Genomic DNA, 22283 nt, shown 5'->3' with positions numbered 1-22283 from the left:
GGAGCCATTTTTGTAAGAAATACGGTGATGTCATCCAGTCAGATATATAGGACAGGCAGCTTTCCTAAGTTGTTCATGCTAGTTTGTTTTTCTTTGGGGTTTTGGAATGATTCCTTGAGCTTAAGTTTAATTTCAACAATTGGAAAAGGTTCATCGGAAATGTACACAGATGATAACATGTTTAGAAAGCAGACCCTATGAAGCAGTTCTGAAGGAATTGGGTACAGCATACTAAGGAAGAAGAAGAAGAAGTCTGAGCAGGGAAACAGGGAATTTAGGTATTTAAAAGGAGATTCCCAAAGGGAACTGCTGGTTTACCGTATTTTTCGCACCATAGGGCGCACCGGACCATAGGGCGCACCCAGTTTTTAGGGGGGGAAATCAAGAAAAAAATCTTTTTCCCCCCCCAGCCCCAAAGAGCAGCGTACAGGGTGCGCACAACCTCTCCCTGCTGGAGGGGTTGCGAGCAGCTATGGAGCAAGCCAAGTTTTGGCTTCCCCTTTAGCCCCATGCAGCCTCTCCTTGCGGAGGGGTTGCGCGCGGCTATGGAAGAAGGCAAGGCAGCGAGCGGGATGGATCCCGCTCGCTGTTTTGCCTTCTCCTTTAGCCCCGCGCAGCCTCTCCTTGCGGAGGGGTTGCGCACGGCTATGGAAGAAGGCAAGGCAGCGAGCGGGATGGATCCCGCTCGCTGTTTTGCCTTCCCCTTTAGCCCCGCGCAGCCTCTCCTTGCGGAGGGGTTGCGCGCGGCTATGGAAGAAGGCAAGGCAGCGAGCGGGATGGATCCCGCTCGCTGTTTTGCCTTCCCCTTTAGCCCCGCGCAGCCTCTCCTTGCGGAGGGGTTGCGCGCGGCTATGGAAGAAGGCAAGGCAGCGAGCGGGATGGATCCCGCTCGCTGTTTTGCCTTCCCCTTTAGCCCCGCGCAGCCTCTCCTTGCGGAGGGGTTGCGCGCGGCTATGGAAGAAGGCAAGGCAGCGAGCGGGATGGATCCCGCTCGCTGTTTTGCCTTCCCCTTTAGCCCCGCGCAGCCTCTCCTTGCGGAGGGGTTGCGCGCGGCTATGGAAGAAGGCAAGGCAGCGAGCGGGATGGATCCCGCTCGCTGTTTTGCCTTCCCCTTTAGCCCCGCGCAGCCTCTCCTTGCGGAGGGGTTGCGCGCGGCTATGGAAGAAGGCAAGGCAGCGAGCGGGATGGATCCCGCTCGCTGTTTTGCCTTCCCCTTTAGCCCCGCGCAGCCTCTCCTTGCGGAGGGGTTGCGCGCGGCTATGGAAGAAGGCAAGGCAGCGAGCGGGATGGATCCCGCTCGCTGTTTTGCCTTCCCCTTTAGCCCCGCGCAGCCTCTCCTTGCGGAGGGGTTGCGCGCGGCTATGGAAGAAGGCAAGGCAGCGAGCGGGATGGATCCCGCTCGCTGTTTTGCCTTCCCCTTTAGCCCCGCGCAGCCTCTCCTTGCGGAGGGGTTGCGCGCGGCTATGGAAGAAGGCAAGGCAGCGAGCGGGATGGATCCCGCTCGCTGTTTTGCCTTCCCCTTTAGCCCCGCGCAGCCTCTCCTTGCGGAGGGGTTGCGCGCGGCTATGGAAGAAGGCAAGGCAGCGAGCGGGATGGATCCCGCTCGCTGTTTTGCCTTCCCCTTTAGCCCCGCGCAGCCTCTCCTTGCGGAGGGGTTGCGCGCGGCTATGGAAGAAGGCAAGGCAGCGAGCGGGATGGATCCCGCTCGCTGTTTTGCCTTCCCCTTTAGCCCCGCGCAGCCTCTCCTTGCGGAGGGGTTGCGCGCGGCTATGGAAGAAGGCAAGGCAGCGAGCGGGATGGATCCCGCTCGCTGTTTTGCCTTCCCCTTTAGCCCCGCGCAGCCTCTCCTTGCCGGGAGATGCTGCGCAGGGCTTTCCTGGCTTTTTCACTTTAAAAGGGCTGCACGGCTTCTTCTGGTTTTCCTGGGAGGTGGGGGGATTCCCTCACCTCTCGCAAAAGCCCGCAGAAGCCGTGAGCTCTTTAAAGGGGCTGCGCGGCTTCTCCTGGCTTTTCTGGGAGGTGGGGGAATTCCCCCACCTCCCGCAAAACCGGCAGAAGCCGCGCGCACTTTAAAAGGGCTGCACGGCTTCTCCTGGCTTTCCTGGGAGGTGGGAGAAGGGACTGATGCGGCCAGTCAGTCCCTTCTCCCTCCTGTGGAAAAGCCCGCAAGAGCGCACGGAGCTTGTGTGCGGCTCTTGGGGGCTTTTCCTGCCTGCCTCCCCCTGCATTCGCTCCATAGGACGCACACACATTTTCCCTTGCTTTTTAGGAGGGAAAAAGTGCGTCCTATGGTGCGAAAAATACGGTAATTGTATTATTTTCAGCTTTCTTTAAAGTGCTAAAGGCAGCCATACTTTATACGCTTATAAGCACCAGCGAACTTAATGGGATTTATTTATAAGATGTCCATCAAGGATAGGCTAAGAACCAAGCAATTATAGGCTACTGATATTAAATATTTTGGAGGGAGGCAGTTCTTATAAGAACACTTGAGCACTGATAGTAGCTAATAGATCTGTAAGGCATAAGAATATGTTCTAAGGAGACAGGAAGATGGGATTAAATGATAACTTGTTGCTGTTATTTCTTTTGTAAGCACAAAAGTATGGGTAGTGTTTGAAAGTAAGGAATTGATCAGACCAGTGAATCATATTCTTAGATTGTGCATTTGTTGTTGTACACATACAGCACTTCTCTTAATGTGAAGCAAATATTTGTCAGATGTGGATTGCCTCCTGTTTGGCTATCCCTGCAGCTACTGCCCATGCCAATATGGTGCCCTCCAGGAGTTGTGGACTACCAGTCCCACCCAGCAACCCTTCGTGCTGGTCGGGGAGTTGTAATCCAAAAACATCTGGAGGGCACCTCATTGATTCCCGCTGTTCTAGAGTCTTTCAGGGTGGTTAACACCAACACAGATAGCAACAAACAGCTAAAATAATTGCTGGGCTTGTTCAGTTCTAATGCATTCTCTGTTGAATATAATATCCGGAACCCCATTTTAAGATTCTCAGAATAAAAGATCCTAACTGTTGTGTTTAAATAGAGCATTAGTTCATAATATATCTTTAAACGATTCATGATGTTAATATAGCAGCTAGAAGGGGTGCGAATGTCATGAATGTAAATCCGTTGCTGTATCTTATATCAGTTGGTAGCTGATTGAGTTAATATCTATAAATAAAGTAATTACTGCATGCCTATGCTTATAAAGAGGGCAGCTGTAAGAATTAGTATACAGACTTCAGAAACAATGAAAGTGTATAGGCCTCCACTTATCCTTCAGAGGTATGATGGACCAAAGGTTGACCGGCTTCTGCTGTAAGTAATCAATTTTAATTTTTCCAAAGAAGCTGAATTACTCTTAACCTATTTCCACACACTCAGTGAAAGTCTAGCTGGCCTCATGTAATGAAAGTTAGTGAAACTACCTAGAGGTATTACTTTTGAAAATCACTTGAGGGGGATTTGTCTCTGTATAAATTTATAGGCATTTTTGTGTCACAGGAGTATTTGAATATGGGTGTATGTAACCAAAACAAGTTTTTTTAGTTGTGTGTACAGCAGCATTCTGTTCTACATCTTTTAAAAATAATAGACTAGATCTGGGACCTCGTGAGCACTTCTCAGTCTCAGGCAGCTCCAGGTGCCCACTGTGCACCCTTTCCCTTCTAATTTTTATTTTTTAATTTTAAAATTAGATAGGTTTTTTGAATTTATTAGAGTGACTGCCTGTTCTGTTTTGGGTGGGGGGAGCTTGTCTGTGTTTAGTGGGTATTTTGCCTGTTGTTTTTTTTTTTTTATTGTTGTTGGAAAGGGGGGTGGTTTCTGAGCATTACTAGCTTTTCTTTTGTGAAATGGGCATTTTGTGGTGCTTGTGACAGTTTCTTAGATTTTCAAATGTGCCCCCAGGCCCCAGAACATTAGGAACTGTTGAAATAGACTGATATCCATTTGATAATATAGGATAATATAGAAAATATTATATAATATAATATATAATATAATATAGAAATTTTTTTTGCTGATGATCTACGCTTTTGAATGTTTGTGATGAGGCTGTAAATAAAGACATTTTGGTTACTGTGTGCTTTTAAATTCCTAACCTATCCTGCAGTATTTATTTTTTTTAAACAACTTTAGTAAACCAAACTAGCAAATTTCAAAATAGCTTTTGAATGACTTTTAAGACACCAGAGTGACTTTAATCTTTGAAGAGGTTGATTACACTTTTGCCCAGAAAAATCAATGCAGACTCTATTTTTAGGTAGTCTTTAAGCTCTGAAATAAGCTTTCCATGTGTGACATGTCAAAAGCACTTTCAGGTGATCAGGCAAGAAATATTTGTTGACTAGTGGTGTGTGTGTGTGTGTGTGTGTGTGTGTGTGTTGGTAGTCTCAGGCTGTAGATGAGGCAAAATCCCTGAAACTTGTGTGTGTAGACAGGTACAGTAATAAAGTAGGTTAGGAACTTCTGTAAGCTTGCTTGCTAGTTTGGTTGAAGTTGCCTTTGTTAACTTCTTTGAAGGTCCTGAATTCAGTAACATGTCAGAATTTTCTACAGCAGTTTGCTTAAAGGCACATAAGGGGAAAAACAACAACTCCAAATGGGCAATGCCTTCATTCAGACCAACTGTCAGGGAACTGCCATCGGAAGGACAGGAGGTGCAAAGGCTCACTGAGGTTGAGAGAGACATAGCAGCTGAAGAGGGAACCAGTAGGGGGAGAGGAGGAACTCCAAGGGAAAGTGAGTCGGAGGGATGGCTCAGAGACGCTTCCAGCGAAAACAGTGGGGAGGTCTCAGGACCTCCTATAGGGACACCCATTCCTCGCCGGAAACTGTCACGCCGAGAGTCCAGAAGACGTGTTTCCGTTAAGGAGCTTTTATGTTGGAAACGATTCCGAAAGCAACCACTTTCGGATTCTGCTAGCGACTGACGCAGCCATGCCGGAGGGGCTCCGTCACAGGCAGAGGTTTGAAAACCTGATCAAACTCTGAGGGACTTGCATTTTACGCACAAGCAGCTCATCATCCCATCACAGCAATCCGAAAGTCCTCGAAAGCCAGCTTGTGCAGGGAGAGGCATCATGAGCGACCCAGCCGGAACCGGAGGAGCAGGAGCAGCTGGAGGGGGTCCAAGCCTGGAAGAAAGGTACTGGGCGTTGGAGATCCAGCTTGCGCTGCAAACGGCGAGGCTCGAGGAGAGGAGGGCTCAGGATGCAGAAAAGGGAAAGGAGAAAACCACCCCGCTCGCCAGAAAGGTGCCAGGATTGGTGCAGAAGTTTGGGGGGGATCCCAGGAACTATCATGCCTTTAGAACAGAGATGCAATATGCTCTCAACCTGCAGTTTGATGACTTCCCCGACGAGGAATCGCGAGTGGCTTTTGTGATTGGCCATCTCGAATCGGGAGCGAAGGACTGGGTTAGACCCCTGATGGCAGTGAATAATGAGATCCTTAAGGACACGAGGAAGTTTTTTCGTGCCATGGACCTGATGTTTTCCAGCGACATTGAGCAGGGAGTGGTGCGAAGGCAGTTAATGGCTTGCAAACAGGGGAGCCGATCTGTCCGTGAGTACTGGACTGAGTTTACCATGCTGATCCATAAATTGGGGTGGGATCTATCGGCGGAACCCATCCAGATGCTTTTCGAAGAGGGGCTTTCTTCGGCCGTGAAAGATGAACTTTCCCGGGGGCCCAGGGCGGAGTCTATGGACCAGCTGACCAAATCCGCGCTGGCCATAGGAGCACGCCAGGAGGTGAGGGCTTTGGAAAAGCGGGAAGGGAAAGGGGAACGTTGGAGGGAGTTCCGCATTCCAGACATTCCAGAGCCACCTTTCCCGCCGGCAGAGCCGATGGAAGTTGGAACAGCGCGGGCGCGCACAGTTTCAAATCCCAGTGAAGGGCGGAAGAAGGAGGGAAAGAGCGCCAAGAAATGTTATCTCTGCCAACAGCCAGGGCACTTTGCCAGAGTCTGCCCACAAAGAAAGGAATGGCAAGGGATGGCAGGAGCTGTTGGGGAAAAAGAGGAGGAAGGCAAGGAGCAAGTAAAAGCCAACGCCTGGCTGCCACCGTTGGGGCACAGCAGCCAGGCCAAAGAGCAGTGAAAGTGCCCACGCCGGAACCTCCAAGACCTGCTTTAGTGATAGAGGTGTTACTAGAGCTGCCAAACGGACACCCACTAAGGATCAAGGCGCTTTTGGATTCAGGCAGCTCCTGTAATTTCATGAGTAAGGAGTTTGCAGCTGAGCACCAGATACAGACCATCCCTTTAAGTAACCCCTTGCAGGTGACCACGATTGACGGCAGAGAGCTGTTGGGAGGAGAAGTTAGCCAACAGACTGTCCCGATGATAATGAGGGTGGCAAGGCACACCGAACGGATAGCGTTTAACGTGGCCACCTTGGGAGGAGCTCCCATCATTTTGGGGATGAGCTGGCTGGCGCTACACGACCCGCTAGTGGGTTGGCATCAGAGGGTGGTCTCCTTTGGGTCAGCGCATTGCCTAGAACACTGCAAAGAGGGGAAGGTTCCGGGAGGAGCCAGAGTCACCCTAGCCGGGATGGAAGTAACGGATAAAGGGAAGGTGCCCCCGCAATACGCAGATCTGAGCAACGTATTCAGCGAAAGGGAAGCAGACAAACTGCCGCCGCACAGACCCTTTGACTGTCAAATCAATCTACTCCCTGGGGCCCAACTCCCAGTGGGCAAGCTGTACGCCATGTCAGACAGGGAGATGCAGGAGTTGAGGGAGTTCATTGACAAAAACCTGAAACGAGGTTTCATCAGAGAGTCCCGAGCGGTGGGGGGCAGCCCAGTGTTTTTTGTGGACAAAAAAAACACAGATAAGCCGAGGCTTGTAGTGGACTTTAGGGCCCTGAATGCAGTGTCGGAACCCCTGGCTTTCCCTATGCCCCGAATTGATGACATTTTGACCAGGGTGAGGAAGGGAAAGATTTTTACAAAACTGGACCTGCGGGGGGCGTACAACCTGATACGCATAAGGAAGGGGGATGAATGGAAGACCACCATGTTCACCCCTTTGGGAGCCTTTGAATACCTCGTGATGCCCTTCGGTCTACAAGCAGGCTCGGCGTGCTTTCAAGCCTTTATGAACCACGTCCTAGGACCTTTGCTCTACAAGAATTGTGTGGCCTTTTTAGACGATGTGTTGGTATATTCGGAGGATGAGGAGCAGCATGTGAGGGACGTTCGAGAAGTGTTGGGCAGGCTGCAAGCCAACCAGCTGTGGGTGAAACTGGAGAAGTGTCAGTTTCATACCAAGGAGGTGGAATTCCTGGGGTACCGCTTGTCAGACAAGGGATTGGCAATGGATCCAGGCAAGGTCCAAGCGGTACTGGAATGGAAGACACCGAAGACCAAGAAGGATGTGCAAAGATTCCTGGGGTTTGGGAACTTCTATCGGAAGTTCATCAAGAACTTTGCCCACTTGACGGCGCCCATCACCGACTGCCTCAGCAGCAAGAAGAAATTTGTTTGGACGGCGGAGGCGGAGCGAGCATTTGAAGAACTGAAAAGGGCTTTCGCCTCGGAAGAACAACTTCTGCATGTGGATTTACGAAAACCAATGAGAGTGGAAACCGATGCGTCTGACTGGGCAGTGGGGGCGGTCCTTCTTCAACCGGGGAGGAGTACGTCGGAGTGGAGACCGTGTGCCTTCTTCTCGCGGAAGCTGAATAAATCCGAGAGGAACTACACGGTGTATGACAGGGAACTACTCGCCATTCACGAAGCGTTCCGGAGGTGGAGACATTTATTAATTGGGGCACAACACAAGGTGCAAGTGTGCACCGACCACAAGAATTTAGAGTATTGGAGAACGGCTCGAGTGCTCAACCAACGACAAGTGAGATGGGCACAGGAATTCTCCAAATTCCATTTTGAAATTTGTTATGTGCCAGGCCCAGAGAACATCAGGGCGGACGCTCTCTCACGCAAACCAGAGTATTTGGAGGGGGAGGGGGCAATCGAAGAGAGACATGTCATCCCTGAGGACCGCTGGGTGTGTGGGGCGGCGCTGGTGGGGCAACGAGAACTGGTAGAGGAAACGGAAAATGATGAATATGCCCAGGATAAGCTCAGAGGTCTCAGGGGGGAGGGCGAGAGCCCCGGAGGTTTTGAGGAAAGAAATGGGGCATTGTATTACAAAGGGGCACTGTATATACCCGAAGGTGAATTGAGGGGGAGAGTACTCAAGCAGTTCCACGATAGCCCCACGGCGGGACATTTTGGGCAACACAAGACCATGTGGTTGGTTACCAGGGAATTTGGGTGGCCCAAGGTGAGGGAAGATGTAAGGGAGTATGTAAGAGGGTGTGACCAATGTCAGCGAGCCAAAGGGGAAAGAAGGGCGCCGGCAGGGTTATTAGAACCATTACCCACGCCAGAACGGCCCTGGGAAGCGGTATCGATAGATTTTATGACGGATCTGCCGAAGTCCAAGGGGAAAACAGCCATCATGGTAGTAGTAGACCTGTTAACTAAGATGTGCCACTTTGTAGCATGCTCACATGCAGTCACAGCGGAAGAAACCGCGAAGTTGTTTGTAGAACACATCTTTAGGTTGCACGGCGCCCCCTTGAGGGTGATCTCAGACAGGGGCAAACAATTTACTTCCAGGTTCTGGAGGAAGCTCATGAGCTTGCTGCACGTGGAAGTCAATTTTTCGACTGCCCGGCACCCTGAAACCAACGGGCAGGCGGAAAGAGCAAATGGCATCCTCCAACAATATCTGAGGTGTTATGTCAATGACAGAGAGAACGACTGGGTCGAAAAGTTGGCGCTGGCAGAATTTGCCTACAATAATGCGGAGAATGTGTCCACAGGGATGAGCCCCTTTTTGGCTAATTACGGGTGTCACCCCAGGGCATTTCCAGGGGATGGAGGGGAGAGATGGAGCGTCCCAGCGGCCGAACATTTTGTAGAAGAGATGGAAGCGATCCATCATCAGCTCCAGCTCAACTTAGAAAGGGCCAAGGCACAATATAAGAAGCAGGCAGACAAGAACAGAAGGGAAGGTGAAACCATAAGGGTGGGGGATCAGGTGTGGCTGTCAACCCAAGGGTTGCCGTTCAAAGGGGGTTGTAAGAAATTGAGACCCAAAAGATTGGGACCCTTTGAGGTCATTCAGCAGATCAACCCAGTGGCTTTCAAACTCCGGTTGCCCAACCACATGAAATTGCACCCAGTGTTCCACAGGTCGTTACTGTCACCGTACAGGGGGGGACGTGAAGGGGAGCACGCCCGGGAACCCGCCTTGGAAGAAAGGGAAAACAGCAACCATGTAGCGGAAATCCTCGATTCCAGGTGGAAGGGAAATCAGGTGGAGTATTTGGTGGCGTGGGAAGGGGAACCGGAGTCAGAAAACACCTGGGTGACTGCAGGGGAGGTCAATGACGAGGTTTTAATAGAAACGTTCCACCAAAGATTCCCGAGGAAACCTCAGCCTGTAGCAAGGTTTAGGAGGGAGTATTTCGGCACCACCAACGAGGAAGAGGAACTGGAAGGATTCGCGGATTCGGAGTTGGAAGAGGGAATGGACTCCGATGACGAGGAGTACCGAGTGACCAGGGACAGCAACAAGTGGAGGGAAGTGTTCGAGACTTCGGAAGATGAGGGAGGTTCTTTCAGGGGTTTTACCTCCTCACCGCCCGTAGGGGAGGAGACGGGAGGGGGTGAAGGGGGCCCTGGAGGGGAGGTGGATGTCAGGGAACTGCCATCGGAAGGACAGGAGGTGCAAAGGCTCACTGAGGTTGAGAGAGACATAGCAGCTGAAGAGGGAACCAGTAGGGGGAGAGGAGGAACTCCAAGGGAAAGTGAGTCGGAGGGATGGCTCAGAGACGCTTCCAGCGAAAACAGTGGGGAGGTCTCAGGACCACCTATAGGGACACCCACTCCTCGCCGGAAACTGTCACGCCGAGAGTCCAGAAGACGTGTTTCCGTTAAGGAGCTTTTATGTTGGAAACGATTCCGAAAGCAACCACTTTCGGATTCTGCTAGCGACTGACGCAGCCATGCCGGAGGGGCTCCGTCACAGGCAGAGGTTTGAAAACCTGATCAAACTCTGAGGGACTTGCATTTTACGCACAAGCAGCTCATCATCCCATCACACCAACCAAAAAAGTCACCAAAAAATGTGACAAACTTTCAAGTTCTCCAGAATACTATATCTGTAAGACATTGCAGAAATCCAGGTCTGGTGGGATGTGGAAAAGGTTTTGTTTTTTAAAAGGCTATATGTTGTAGCTATTAGGCAAGCTTGTAGACTTAGTTCCAGAATGGGGATTGCAGGTTCAGTTTGTCCCTTCCAGGTACTACAGATAAAGTACGTGCCTTCCACTTAACTACTGGAGTAAAGCAGTCATGGCTGTTTTCCACATTGTTTAAGAAAATAAAGTCTGGCTTGTAACCTAGCAATGCAACTTGATAGCTGTAGCACCCTAGGCGAGATATGCTCATCTTGCAGTCTGATTAAGACTTATCCAACTCAAAAGTTTGCCACATTTTTGTGACTTTTTGTTGAGCCCAATAAAGATTAATCAGTTGTGGAGTCAACAATAGTTTAAATTACCATTATGCATTGTATTTGAGCATGCCTTTGGAACTTCAGTTGGTCCAGTATAGGGTTGAAAGGTTGTTAACTGGAAGTCAACATTTTGAATATATTTTATAATATTTATAATATTTTATCAGCTCCACTCTTCTAGTCCATTTCTGGAACCAATTAAAAGTGCTGTTTTTAACCTTCAAACCCATAAATGGCTTGGAGCCAGTTTACCTGAAGCATTGGCACCTCCCATATACTACCTCTACAGTGAAGTTGCAGAGTGTCATTACCAAGTGATACCTGATGGGTGACTATGAAAGGGAGGGCCTTCATTCTCTCTGATAGCATTCCAGCTGTGAAGTGCTCAATCTCTGCCATGATTCCCGCCCCACCTCCCTAGTTCATATAATATATGACAGTTTTTATGTACGCTACACAGAAAGTTTTTGGTTATGGGCACCATGGAAATATTGTTGCTAATATAACAATAACTCCTAGTATATTTTAGGAGTTAGCATGGTATCCTTCTTAGTACTGATAGGTAAGGAAGATTCCCCCTGTGCCATTGTGTCTAGAATATTTCAACACTGACAATATAAAACCAGGAAAAACAGTTTGTATTCTTTTCATGCAAGAAAAGATTAAAGATCTGCCAAGCTGATATTTTAAAGGGATATTAAAAGCAAATGAGGATCAGCTTTTCAAGTTGTAAATGCTTTTCTTCTGAAGTGTGAATTTCCTTACTTGGCTTTTGAAATATATTAGCCCAGTTTGAGTATAATGCAGCTAAAAGATAGTTTAATCATGAGAATAGGTATTTTAATTAACCTCAACTAGCTATTTAATCAAGAAAATAAGTAATTGTAAAATGTTAAATAAGTTTTCCATTTTTAAAAAGTTAACTCTACTTCCATTCCTTAAATCTGGGACAGGAATTTATTTTTGCGTTTTTAAAGAAGAGAAAAGTAGGACACTAAAAATAGCTTTAGTGACTTAAAGAAAAAAGAAACTGAAAGAAACTGTTTTTTTTAATAGAACATTTTTATCTCCCTTTCAGCATTGGTCAAAGGAAGGGTCAGGCTTTTACAGTGGAAGCTCCTCTGTTGACCCTCCAAAGCTAAGGTGCAGTCTTTCTCCTCTGACCGCAGTCATTATTAATACATTTCCACCTACCAAGAGTGGCTGGGGAGGCCCAGCCAGATGGCGGGGTATAAATAATAAATTATTATTATTATTATTATTCCCAGATGCTTCTGCCCATCTTTTCTGCTTAGCCAGTCAACAAAGTCACTACCAGCAGGTCCCACCCACCCCTGTCTCTAGCATCTCCCTTCCACAGAAATGGCTTAGTTAGGGTGGTGGATTATTTTGCTCATTCCTCTCCCATTTTTTTCTCCACATGAAGACAATAAAAACCCCAAAGATTTATAACTGGGGTGGGGGTCAGGGAACCATGTATTCCTTCTGTGGGTGTTCACAAGCCAACCAGAACTGTGTACAGTCGTACCATGAATGCCGAACAGAATCAGTTCCAGAAGTCCGTTCGACTTCCAAGGTGCAACTTCTGATTGGTTGTAGGAGCTTCCTGCAGCCAATCGGAAGCCCCGCCAGACATTCGGCTTCCAAAAGAAAGTTCACAAACCAGAACACTCACTTCCAGGTTTGCGGCGTTCTGGAACCAAAACATTCGACTAGTAAGGCGTTTGTCAACCAAGGTACGACTGTATTCCTTTTGGGGTGTGGTCTGCAGCATGTGCCAGAAAGAAATATACATTTACGTTAGAAGCCTTGTTTACTTATATTTTTGTCTGTGTGTGTGTCAGTGGGAGGAGAGCAGTAGGATATCTTCCTGCCTTTGTCCCTACGGCCTTGTTGCCGCCCGTATTTTCTTTGGGTCTTCCTCCCCTCCCAGTGTCTTCACTAAGGAAAAGCAGGACATTCTGGGATCAAATCAGAAACCAGCTTTTGTAAATCCGGTGCTGTCCCGGTGCAGGTCTGCTAACCTGAAGTATACTTTTAATCATGTTTTAAATTGCAGATTGTGTTATGATTTAGGTTACAGTTTTAAGTGTTTTGCCTTGCTTTGGGAGACACCCAGAGACCAGTTCTGGGACATGATGCAGTTAATAAATTAGTAAAATGCAGTAAATAAATTAATTTGATAAATTAAATGCAGTTAATATATTAACCCCACTTAACCTGGGCGTAAGTGGAAAGAACACTCTAAACAAAAAGGTAGATTTATGAGATTAGCTGTGTTGTTCCTTAACTGCAGGGGCAAGCCTAATCACTTTTAATTGATTCTGCATTATTGTGAAGGGAATTTCACTATCCTACATTTTTTTCTTACAACACTTTAGGGTTTGAAATCTTAGGAAGTAACTGAAAAACTGACGGGCTTGGTTGCATCCAACTTTTACAATAAGATGAGTTGCACTTAACTGAGTGGGGCTTTCCCCTGTCGTGTTGCAGCCTCTTACACTGCCAGGGAGATGGAATTTCTTCTGAAATGGCATGAGATGCAACAGGGGACTGTAGAAGGAGGGGGAAATTGTCTTATATCAATCAGGAACTTCCCTTCTAGATTAAGGGAAGGCCTTTCCACTCATCCTGTTTCTTCATTGGATCCATGCGTAGGGTTTTGTTGCATTTGTATCCTAACCTTCCTCCAAGTATCTGAGGGTCATTCATTCTTACTTAAACAATATTTGAGGTAGGTTTAGGCAGAACTAGCCCACCATTCTTTATGTCAGTCGAATGCTTGTATTTATGGAGAGATGCATCTTTTAAACAAAGGTAAATCATTTCCCAAAGGGAAAACAGGAGATGGGTAAATTAATAGAACCTCAGCTGGAATAATCTCTTCCTGCTAATTAGCTAGCTTGGAGGTTGTTTTCCACATGAACTGAAGCTAAATCTATGGTTTTATAATGCATGTTCGGGGATATGGCAGCAATAACTTAAACATTAATTGGAAATTTAAGCACTGAACTAACAAGATGACAGGATAGGAGTCTTAATGAATGGACTTGGGGAGTGCTGATGCTGCAGAGTTGTTGAAACTAAGCAGGTGTGAATGTAGTCAGTCACCTTGTGACTATAATAGTTGAATATGATACTTTCCCCTTTTATCTTCTGCAAAAATTCCAAAAGAAAAGTTACTAAGGACATTAAAGTTGTAAGTGCTGTTATTCTATATACGAGAAGGGTCATTGTGATTCCAAGTGAGCTGGAGCAAAATTTAAAACTGAAAAAGTTTAAAATGCACAGATTAAAAGGGAACAAGTTAAAACTAGCTAAATTGGTTTGGGAATTGAGGCGAACTACAATGAAGAATGATACAAATGTGTGGAAGCTGTAAATCTCTACTGCCCTCTGTTGGGTGATCCTTCTGATGTGAAGAAAACAGAGCTTCCTTTTCAAATCACTTCTGTGAGGTATCCAGCGATTCACAAGGTTTGCTGTAATAGGTTCAATTTTCAGTGGCTTGGTGCCAAGATTTGCTGCTTCAGGAAATTGGTGTATATGGTGGTGCAAATCCACTGCTGCACAGAGCGTTAAATTACGATTGCAAGGATGTTGAACCAGTGTTTTATATGCAAACACCCCATAAAATCTTTAAAATTGTGATGCTGCTCATGAGTTGTTTTATAAAGGGTAGTAGTTACCAGTCAACCTTAGAGACTGGCTTGGATGTCTTAGTGTTATCTTCACATGTATCACTTTATTCTTATCTAAAATCAGTTTTGTAATGTGGAAATGGCTGCATCAGTTTGCCATAGTATATTTTGAGAAACGGGCATGCATCCGTGTCTCTGTAAGCATGGCTATCAGGACCTCAAATGTTATATAGCAAATAGTCTTTAGCAAAAAGGGAGAGATTTTAATTAATGTATTAACAATGTATGTGCATCATCAGGCAAAAAAAGATACATTATTCTGAGTATTTTTAGCCATTGTTTCAGTAAGCAACAAAAGGGAACAAATCTCTGCAATAGTTCATTGAAAATCCCTTTCCTGTTCCAATGGCTACACTTTGTAGCCATTTTTTAAAAAAATCAACAAGAACCTTATCTTTAGGGTGTGCTAGATTCACTTCAGATATGCTGCAGGGGAACATAATCTTAGCACGTCTGTAAAAACAGGAAATAATCTATTTAAGACACACATACCCCCAAATTGGCTCAACAATGGATGCTCCCAACATGTATGCATGAAATTATCACCCATTACCCCATACTCACTACAACTAACTTGAGTGGTTTTATATAATTTACATCTTTGTGGCAGTAAGGTGTTACCTGTGTAATATTTTATATAGCTTCTCTTGTGCTTGCAAGACTACGTCATGTGGGACTCTGGGTCCCTTCCAACTTTACAGTTATATGATTCTATTACTGTATTCTATGATTTGAGCTCCGCCTAGTGGTAGCAGTCAGAGTTTGCCGTTCTGAGACATTCTGGAGCTCGTCTCCCCTCACGGACACCACCTAAAATTCTTCCTCAGTGCTGTAGTGGCATTTCTACCCCCAGTGCAAAGTTTTGTCTGCTTTCCACCCATTACCTTCTTCCTTTCTCCTGTCTTTCTCCCAACTAAGAAGACCTGCCATTCCCTTGAGGCCCCTGAAAGCCGATATTGCCACAACTACAGTGGTGCCCCGCAAGACGAATGCCTCGCAAGACGAAAAACTCGCTAGACAAAAGGGTTTTCCGTTTTTTGAGTCGTTCCGCAAGACGAATTTCCCTGTGGGCTTGCTTCGCAAGACGAAACGTCTTGCGAGTTTGTTTCCTTTTTCTTAAAGCTGCTAAGCCGTTAATAGCCGCTAAGCCGCTAATAGCCGTGCTTTGCAAGACGAAAAAACCGCAAGACGAAGAGACTCGCGGAACGGATTAATTTCGTCTTGCGAGGCACCACTGTAAAGCTTTTTGTCAGTCTGTCACCCTTATTCCTTGCATAGGGAAGTTTCTAATTCCACCTTCGCCAGGTAGACTAGGGCCTGCGTCACTCTGGCATGTAATTGCCTCATTTAAAGCCTACCAAAATTCTTGATTCATTATTTGAAAGCTTTCCTTGAGCAGTGCCACGTGGGTAGAAGTCACTTTTTTATTATTATTTACTTAAACTTCCTTGGGGATGCTTCTGGATCAACAGGCAAGCTAAAAATGCAAATTAAGTAAGAAGTGGTATGGAGACTATTGTCTGAAGAGTGGGATATAAATTATTACCTGTGTTCAAAATTAGCCAGGTGTCAGGTGCATTTTGCACCTGTCTATCAACCATTTGTGACCAAGTGAAGGTGCCCAGGTGCCAGGATGGCACCTGACATCTCCACCATCTGGAGGTGCATGCCTGGGGATCTTGACTGTTTTCACACACTTAATACCACATCCTGGAGAATTCTGTCAGTCATATTTTATCTGCACAATCAGAATGAATTTCAGGAACCAAAATGATTTTTTCTGTGCGGCCTGAGCAGGAGCAGTGAACAATATTATAGTTAACTATTGTAGCTTGCTCACAGTTGTGAAGAATATTCTTATGAATGCTCTGTGTCACCATAAAGAAAAAGAGGTCGGAGTCGGCCAACATATATGTAGACTGTCCCTGGATCAAGTGACTTTTCCACTTTTAAGTTCTCAAACTTCTTAACCTTGCTCAAGGTTGTCATCTGAAATAGCCAGATGTTTAGCTGATAATCAAAAAAATAAGACTTCAGAGCCATCTTGCCCCCAAATGGCAAGTAGGTACCACTCTTGCGGGAAGGTAAACGGCGTTTCCGTGCACCGCTCTGGTTTCGGTGTTCCGTTGTGCCAGAAGCGGCTTAGTCATGCTGGCCACATGACCCGGAAAAACAGTCTGTGGACAAACACCGGCTCTCTTGGCCTGTAAAACAAGATGAGCACCACAACCCCAGAGTCGTTCGCGACTGGACTTAACTGTCAGGGATCCTTTACCTTTACTTTAACCATTTGGTGTCTAGCTTATATATCTTGAGTTTCCAACACTGATTATTATGTCACCCATTGGCTCGCTGTGTATGTGTTCGTAGCCAGGTGGCCTTTAATCTGGTTTTGGCTCTTCGTTTTAACACTCCCCGTTTTCCTCTGTTGCAGGCAGCTGCAGGAGCAGCAACGGCAAAAGGAGTTGGAAAGGGAGCGGCTGGAACGCGACAGGCTGGAGCGCGAGAGGCTGGAGAGGGAAAGACTAGAACGAGAGAGACTGGAGCGCGAGAGGCTGGAGAAGGAGAGGCTGGAACGAGAGCGGCTAGAACAGGAGCACCTGGAGAGGGAGCGGCTGGAGAGGGAGCGGCAAGAGCGAGACCGGCAGGAGCGCCTGGAGAGAGAGAGGCAAGAGCGGGAAAGGCAGGAGCAGGAGAGAGCAGAATGGGAAAGGCAAGAAAGGGAGCACCAGGACCAACTGGAAAGAGAGCAGCTGGAATGGGAAAGAGAAAGAAAACTGTCAAGCGCTGGTAAGAATTGCAGTGTGTTGTTTTGAACTGTTAACGTGATGAAATTGATCAAAATAATCACGTATTAAAATGGCTTATTTCCCGTTTTCCTGTAAACTAACTTCCAAAAATTGGAACCTTATTGCCAGCAACCAGACTTTCTGTATTTCTCAAATAGTATACGTGTAGGATGGTGTTTTTGAGCTTTCATTAAGTGCCTTCTTTCTTTTTTCTGTTAATCTTAAGAAGCAGTTTATATAACATCAGTTAGGAAAGAAATCCTGCATTGATCACTTAAGAAGGAAGCCTAGAGTTCTGTGCTAAGAGAACTACAGATTCTCACAACTCAGAATCCGTCTCCCTTAATGCTAATCCCTTTGCCAGAACTTGAAATCCTCCTCTTATCCTGGGCTCTGTTTCTGTTCTTGTCCTCCCTTTCCTCTCCGCCTTAGCCTCCTCTATCCTGTCCTGTAACCTTAGGCAGTTGCCTTCCACCTGCAGCTTGGGCCCTGTATGTCCCTTACCTTTCAGGACTTGGGTGAGAGGCGTGTTGTGCTTGAGAAATGCTGCTTATATCGGGCAGTGTTCGTTCTCTCAGTGTGGCTCCAACCATAAGCACACTAGGGATTTGATGGCCAAGTTCTCTGGCAGTTTTACCAGCCAAAGTTGGTAATTGAGAGGAAACTTTGACATTGATGTCTGTCAGTTGTCTGCGTAATTGAATGTTTGGCATGAGAGTTTAATGTCAGTAGGCAGACCTCGTGCAAAGAGTCTTGCAAGAGTCTTTTAGCAAGTTGTATGGATAGTATTTTAGATGAGTCACTGTACAAAATTACTTGGATCAAAGATGGATCTGTATTCTTCAGTTAGTTCTTCTTTGAACGCAGAGCTATGGCTTTCGTTGTTATTGTTGTTGTTAGAGACTACCTTGATAAATGGTTAACTTGAGAAAAACTTTCAAAATCTTAGTTTGTTTCCAAAGACCAACCAATAAAATATGAGATATAAACTGACCATTGGTGCAACAGATCCAATAAAATATGACCCAGCCAATAGTTCTTGCTATGATAGAGTAGCACAGAATGCTTAGGATGCCTGACTGTTTATATTTTTTTGTTTTACGTGATCAGAAAGTTGGGTCATCTCTTTTTCGGGAATGTGACATTATTCTTTTTATATTCTTCCAAGGCTACATGCCTCAGAGACTTGTGTATAAATCTACAGCATAGGACTTGCTTCATTGCTGAACAGGAGTGCAGGCCGGTGTGTGTGTGTTTTCCTGAGGCCAAATGGCTCAGGAAATGTGCATCACTCTTGAGTATAAAACCTAGAACTTCAGGAATGGATGCAAGTTCATTACAGCACAATGTTCTTGTTTGGACAAAACATTAACAGTAGCCCAGCTTTCCCTGGGAATGAGCGCTTTTCTTCTATAGTGTAAATGTGAGAGGAGTTCAGAAGCTTTTGCTTTTGCATTTGATTAACTACAGCTTGCCATGTTGTCTGAACCTGGAGGAACTATGGTTAGTAGCAACAAGCCAACTTCATAAACTATAGTTCGTGAAGCTGGTTGGTTTTGGCTAACTTTAGTTAATCTTAATTACAGTTTAGGCTTCAGATGAGACACTGAAATGCACTTAATACAAAAATGGAAAAGGAAGCTTCTGATCTCCTCTCCTGCATTTGTTCTTGTCTGAATGAAGCTAGTGTAATAGCATATGCAGGCAATGCCTGTAGCTGTGTAAAATATTTTGTTTCTCAGTGTAATAAACATACACTTGGTTTGTGCAGATTTGCTCATAAGTCTACAAAAATTATTAGCCCACATTTTTTACTAGTATGCCTGCAAATATTTTTGATAGCCGCAAGTGGCACATCAGCACTCTAAAAGAACTGATTTCTCTTCCAGTGTCCTGAAGCTAGATTCTGCCTTGCCTTGTAAACAGGAGGCAGTTCTTGCTTGACAAAGGCAAGCAGGCAAATGGCTATTTGCAATCCTGAATTCTCAGCTACTTTTTTCTACTGTTTTCCTGTTTCTAATTAATAAAATATTTGCTTGAAGAATGAACGATCTGTAAAGTGGAAATTTGTATAAGCCAGTCACTTTTGAGGAAGAATTTTCTAATTTCTCATGTTTCACATGCAGTTCTTACTTTTGGGGCATAGTTTCTACTTACTGTTGATGAAGTGTGAGCTTTCAACTGCAATCCTGTTCTCACTTACCTGGGAGCAAGTCTCGCTGAACTCTGTGGCCTGCTTCAAATACCATTTTAAATCATTGTTAAACTTAAACTATGCTTTAATGTGAACGAACAGGGTGGGTGGCTGTATGTTGCATGCTATTCCATGCCTGTGAGTTGATTCTCTCTCAACAAACCATGAGTGGTAAGCCAAGAAGAAATTTTGTCTTCCGCTCATGATTTGCTGGGAGAGGAACAGGCTGCTAGTCTCGATTCACATGTGATGTGAAGCCAGCCCCGGGTTTGTTGAAGGTGTTGGGGAGGAGTACAGCAGGGACTGTGCAACAGCACACTGTTTGTTCACATTAAACCATAGTTTAACTATGATTTAAAATGATACCTAAACCATGCCAATGGGGCCTACATCTGAGAAGAAAATGCACTGGATTGCACTGTTCATATGCTGAAATTGTCATTCAGTAGTATTTTTTTTAAAAAATTCTTAAGATCACTTCACTTGATTCCAACCAATTGATTTTGCTGATTACCTTTGAGAACTTACTGTGTAGTGGAGGGGTTTGGGCATTGTTGTTGTTTTTGCGTTTCCAGAATGTGCTTGTAAATTCAAATGTTGGCACAAATATACAAGGCAAAATTGGAAGCATCTGTTGACAGTGTATAAATTCTCCTAACAGTAATTTACTTGTGCCTAATCCTCTGGTACTAACTATAGTCTACATTTATACATTTTGTTTGAATGCTGGTTTTGTTGCTTCATTAGCTCCCTTTTTCTCTCTCTCCTCTTTTATCCTGCCTTTGCTGCTGCTTTCCATCTTCTGTCCAGCTCCATCTTACGACAACTCCCCGTATAGTACTTCACTTCCTGAATACTCCAGTTGCCAGCCTCCTTCGGCACCACCTCCTTCATATGCTAAAGCAATGTCAGACTCTACTCCGGATTATGCTAATGTGACTTCTGCACAATCGGTTTCCTCTCCCCCTACACCACCACTAAGGCACTCCGCTTCACGTTTCGCTACATCTTTGGGCTCTGCCTTTCACCCCGTCCTTCCGCATTACGCCACAGTTCCTCGTCAAGTAAACAAAAATTCTCGGCCACCTTCACCCGTGAACCCCCCAGCCCCTTTGCCCCCTAGTACCAAGTCCACTACTTGGTCTGCTTCTAGTTTTGCACCTCTTCCCCCTTCTCCTCCTGTAATGATTAGCAGCCCCCCAGGCAAAGCCACTGGCCCAAAGCCTGTTCTCCCCATTCCAGTAACCGCTCAACTCTCCCAGTTGTCCCCATCCCCTACTGCACCCAATGGTCTTCCAGAACTGGCAAATTATCCAGCACCTTCGCCACCTACCTCTGGTCCAACGCCGCCACCTTCCTTTCAGCCTCTCTCGCTCTCTGGACCTCAAGCTTCCTCTCCAAGTTCCCCATATGCCTCGACTCCCTCATCCAAGCCTAGTGTTCTCCCTTCTCCCTCTGCAGCTCCCCCTGCCTCTGTTGAGAACTCTCTAAACTCTGTGCTGGGAGACTCCTCTGCTTCTGAGCCAGTCTTGCAGACAGCCTCTCAGCCGATTGAACCTCCTCCGTCCCAGCAGGGTAAGGTTTCCGTTACTGCTACTAATTAACTAATCAGGAATGCACTCAAAACTAATTTGCACCTGAAACTTGATTTATCCTGAAGAATTAGCATGTTGAAAAGCTGCAGTGATCTTAATACCCTCAGCAAAAGTTCATCAGAATGTCATGAGGAATTGTGAAACTTTGAAGAGCGGAGATACGTTTTTTCAGTCAAATTTAAATAGTGTATTCTGTTTTTGTTTTTTCATTTCTGGAAGTCTGCTGAAAGAGTTTTGCTAGGTGGTTTCTTGCTTTTTTAATCATTGGACATTAAATGAAGAATGTTGGCTGTGAATTGGGTTTTTCTCAGTTCAGTATTATTCACAAAAAGTATACGGAAAGCATAATTAGTAAGATTTAATAAGTCCATTTACACATACTTTAATTTGGTTTGTTTGTGTATCCAAAATAGTTTTTAAATTGCAGGTGTTGCATCGATTTAATATGTAGCTGAAATTTCTGAGGAACCCAAAGGCAGTTACTTAATGTGATACAAATATGGTTTATAACAAGATGAATTGATCCTTTTAATGTTTCCCTCAGTCTGGGCTAAACATTTTAAAGAGTCTGTTACTCTAAATAACACACAACCCAGGAGCAGGCAACCCTTTATTGATTTGAGGTGTTCCACCACTGCAAGGACAGATGAAAATCAACTTGCATTTCATAGTAAATTTACTTCTGTAATTGTGGACCACCCTTGGTTAGGGATTTTTTTTAAAAAAAATCTAATCTTATTTTTCATCCAGGCAGTGGGGCAAAACTACTCATTCCACCAACATTTAAAAGTCTTCTAACTCACTAATGTATGCTGTATTAATATTTCTGGAAATAAGCACGGGCATGGGTTGCAAATGTATAAGGTATCTTGTCTTAGGTTTACTTAAATTGGTGGAATTTAGGCCTGTGTTCTTTAGACTTATAGTGGGGATAGAAACATTATTGATGTTGTGATCATCACCGTGAATGGAGGGTATTTTTTATTTTTCTTATATTATGTACTTTGTGTTTTTATGTTGTAAACCACCCTGTGGTCTTCAGATGAAGGGCAGTATATAAATTCAATAAATACAAATAAAGAAGAAATGTTGTAGAACTGGAAAAGGTGCAGAATGTGGGCAAAATGATGAAGGTGATGGAGTAGCTTAGAGCTTTATAGTTGGTGAAAAGGGGGTAGGCATAATAGAGGTGGACAAAAGGGAATAGACAAGTTTTTCTTGCTCTTTTAGTTCTAGAACCCGAGATCATCCAGTGAAGGTGAACCCTGGGAGATTAAAGACATACAAAATGAATTACTCATTCACCTAGTTTAGGCATAGGAAACTTCCTAGTACAGCTCCCAGTTTCTCCCTCATTGCTGTCTCCCCAGCAAACCACACCCATCTTTCTCACATCTGACATCATCTGTGATGTCAGGCGTGGGGCAGGTAGTAATGTGCCTGCCAGTGCACATCTGG

General features: G+C 45.6%; 1 protein-coding gene across 7 annotated transcripts in view; it reads left to right on the top strand.

Moving 5' to 3' along the window:
• The window catches only part of ENAH (ENAH actin regulator), a 78532-nt gene that overhangs the window by 44907 nt on the left and 11342 nt on the right, over positions 1-22283 (top strand). For 4 of the 7 annotated variants that reach the window (XR_013392160.1, XR_013392159.1, XM_028724525.2 and 1 more), the window contains exons 5-6: positions 16682-17037; positions 20041-20805. Coding sequence is in view for 5 of the 7 variants with exons in the window: in XM_028724525.2 (XP_028580358.2) it covers positions 16682-17037; positions 20041-20805 (1121 nt within the window). In the remaining 2 variants the exon portion in view is untranslated. Of the gene's footprint in view, positions 1-3206; positions 3322-16681; positions 17038-20040; positions 20806-22283 lie in introns of those variants that run through there. The other 3 variants (XM_028724532.2, XM_077925617.1, XM_077925618.1) reach the window with 3 other exon arrangements.

This window comes from Podarcis muralis, chromosome 3 (genome assembly GCF_964188315.1).
Source record: "Podarcis muralis chromosome 3, rPodMur119.hap1.1, whole genome shotgun sequence".
NCBI classification, from domain to species: Eukaryota; Metazoa; Chordata; class Lepidosauria; order Squamata; family Lacertidae; genus Podarcis; species Podarcis muralis.
This window is presented reverse-complemented; position numbering and strand designations above follow the sequence as displayed.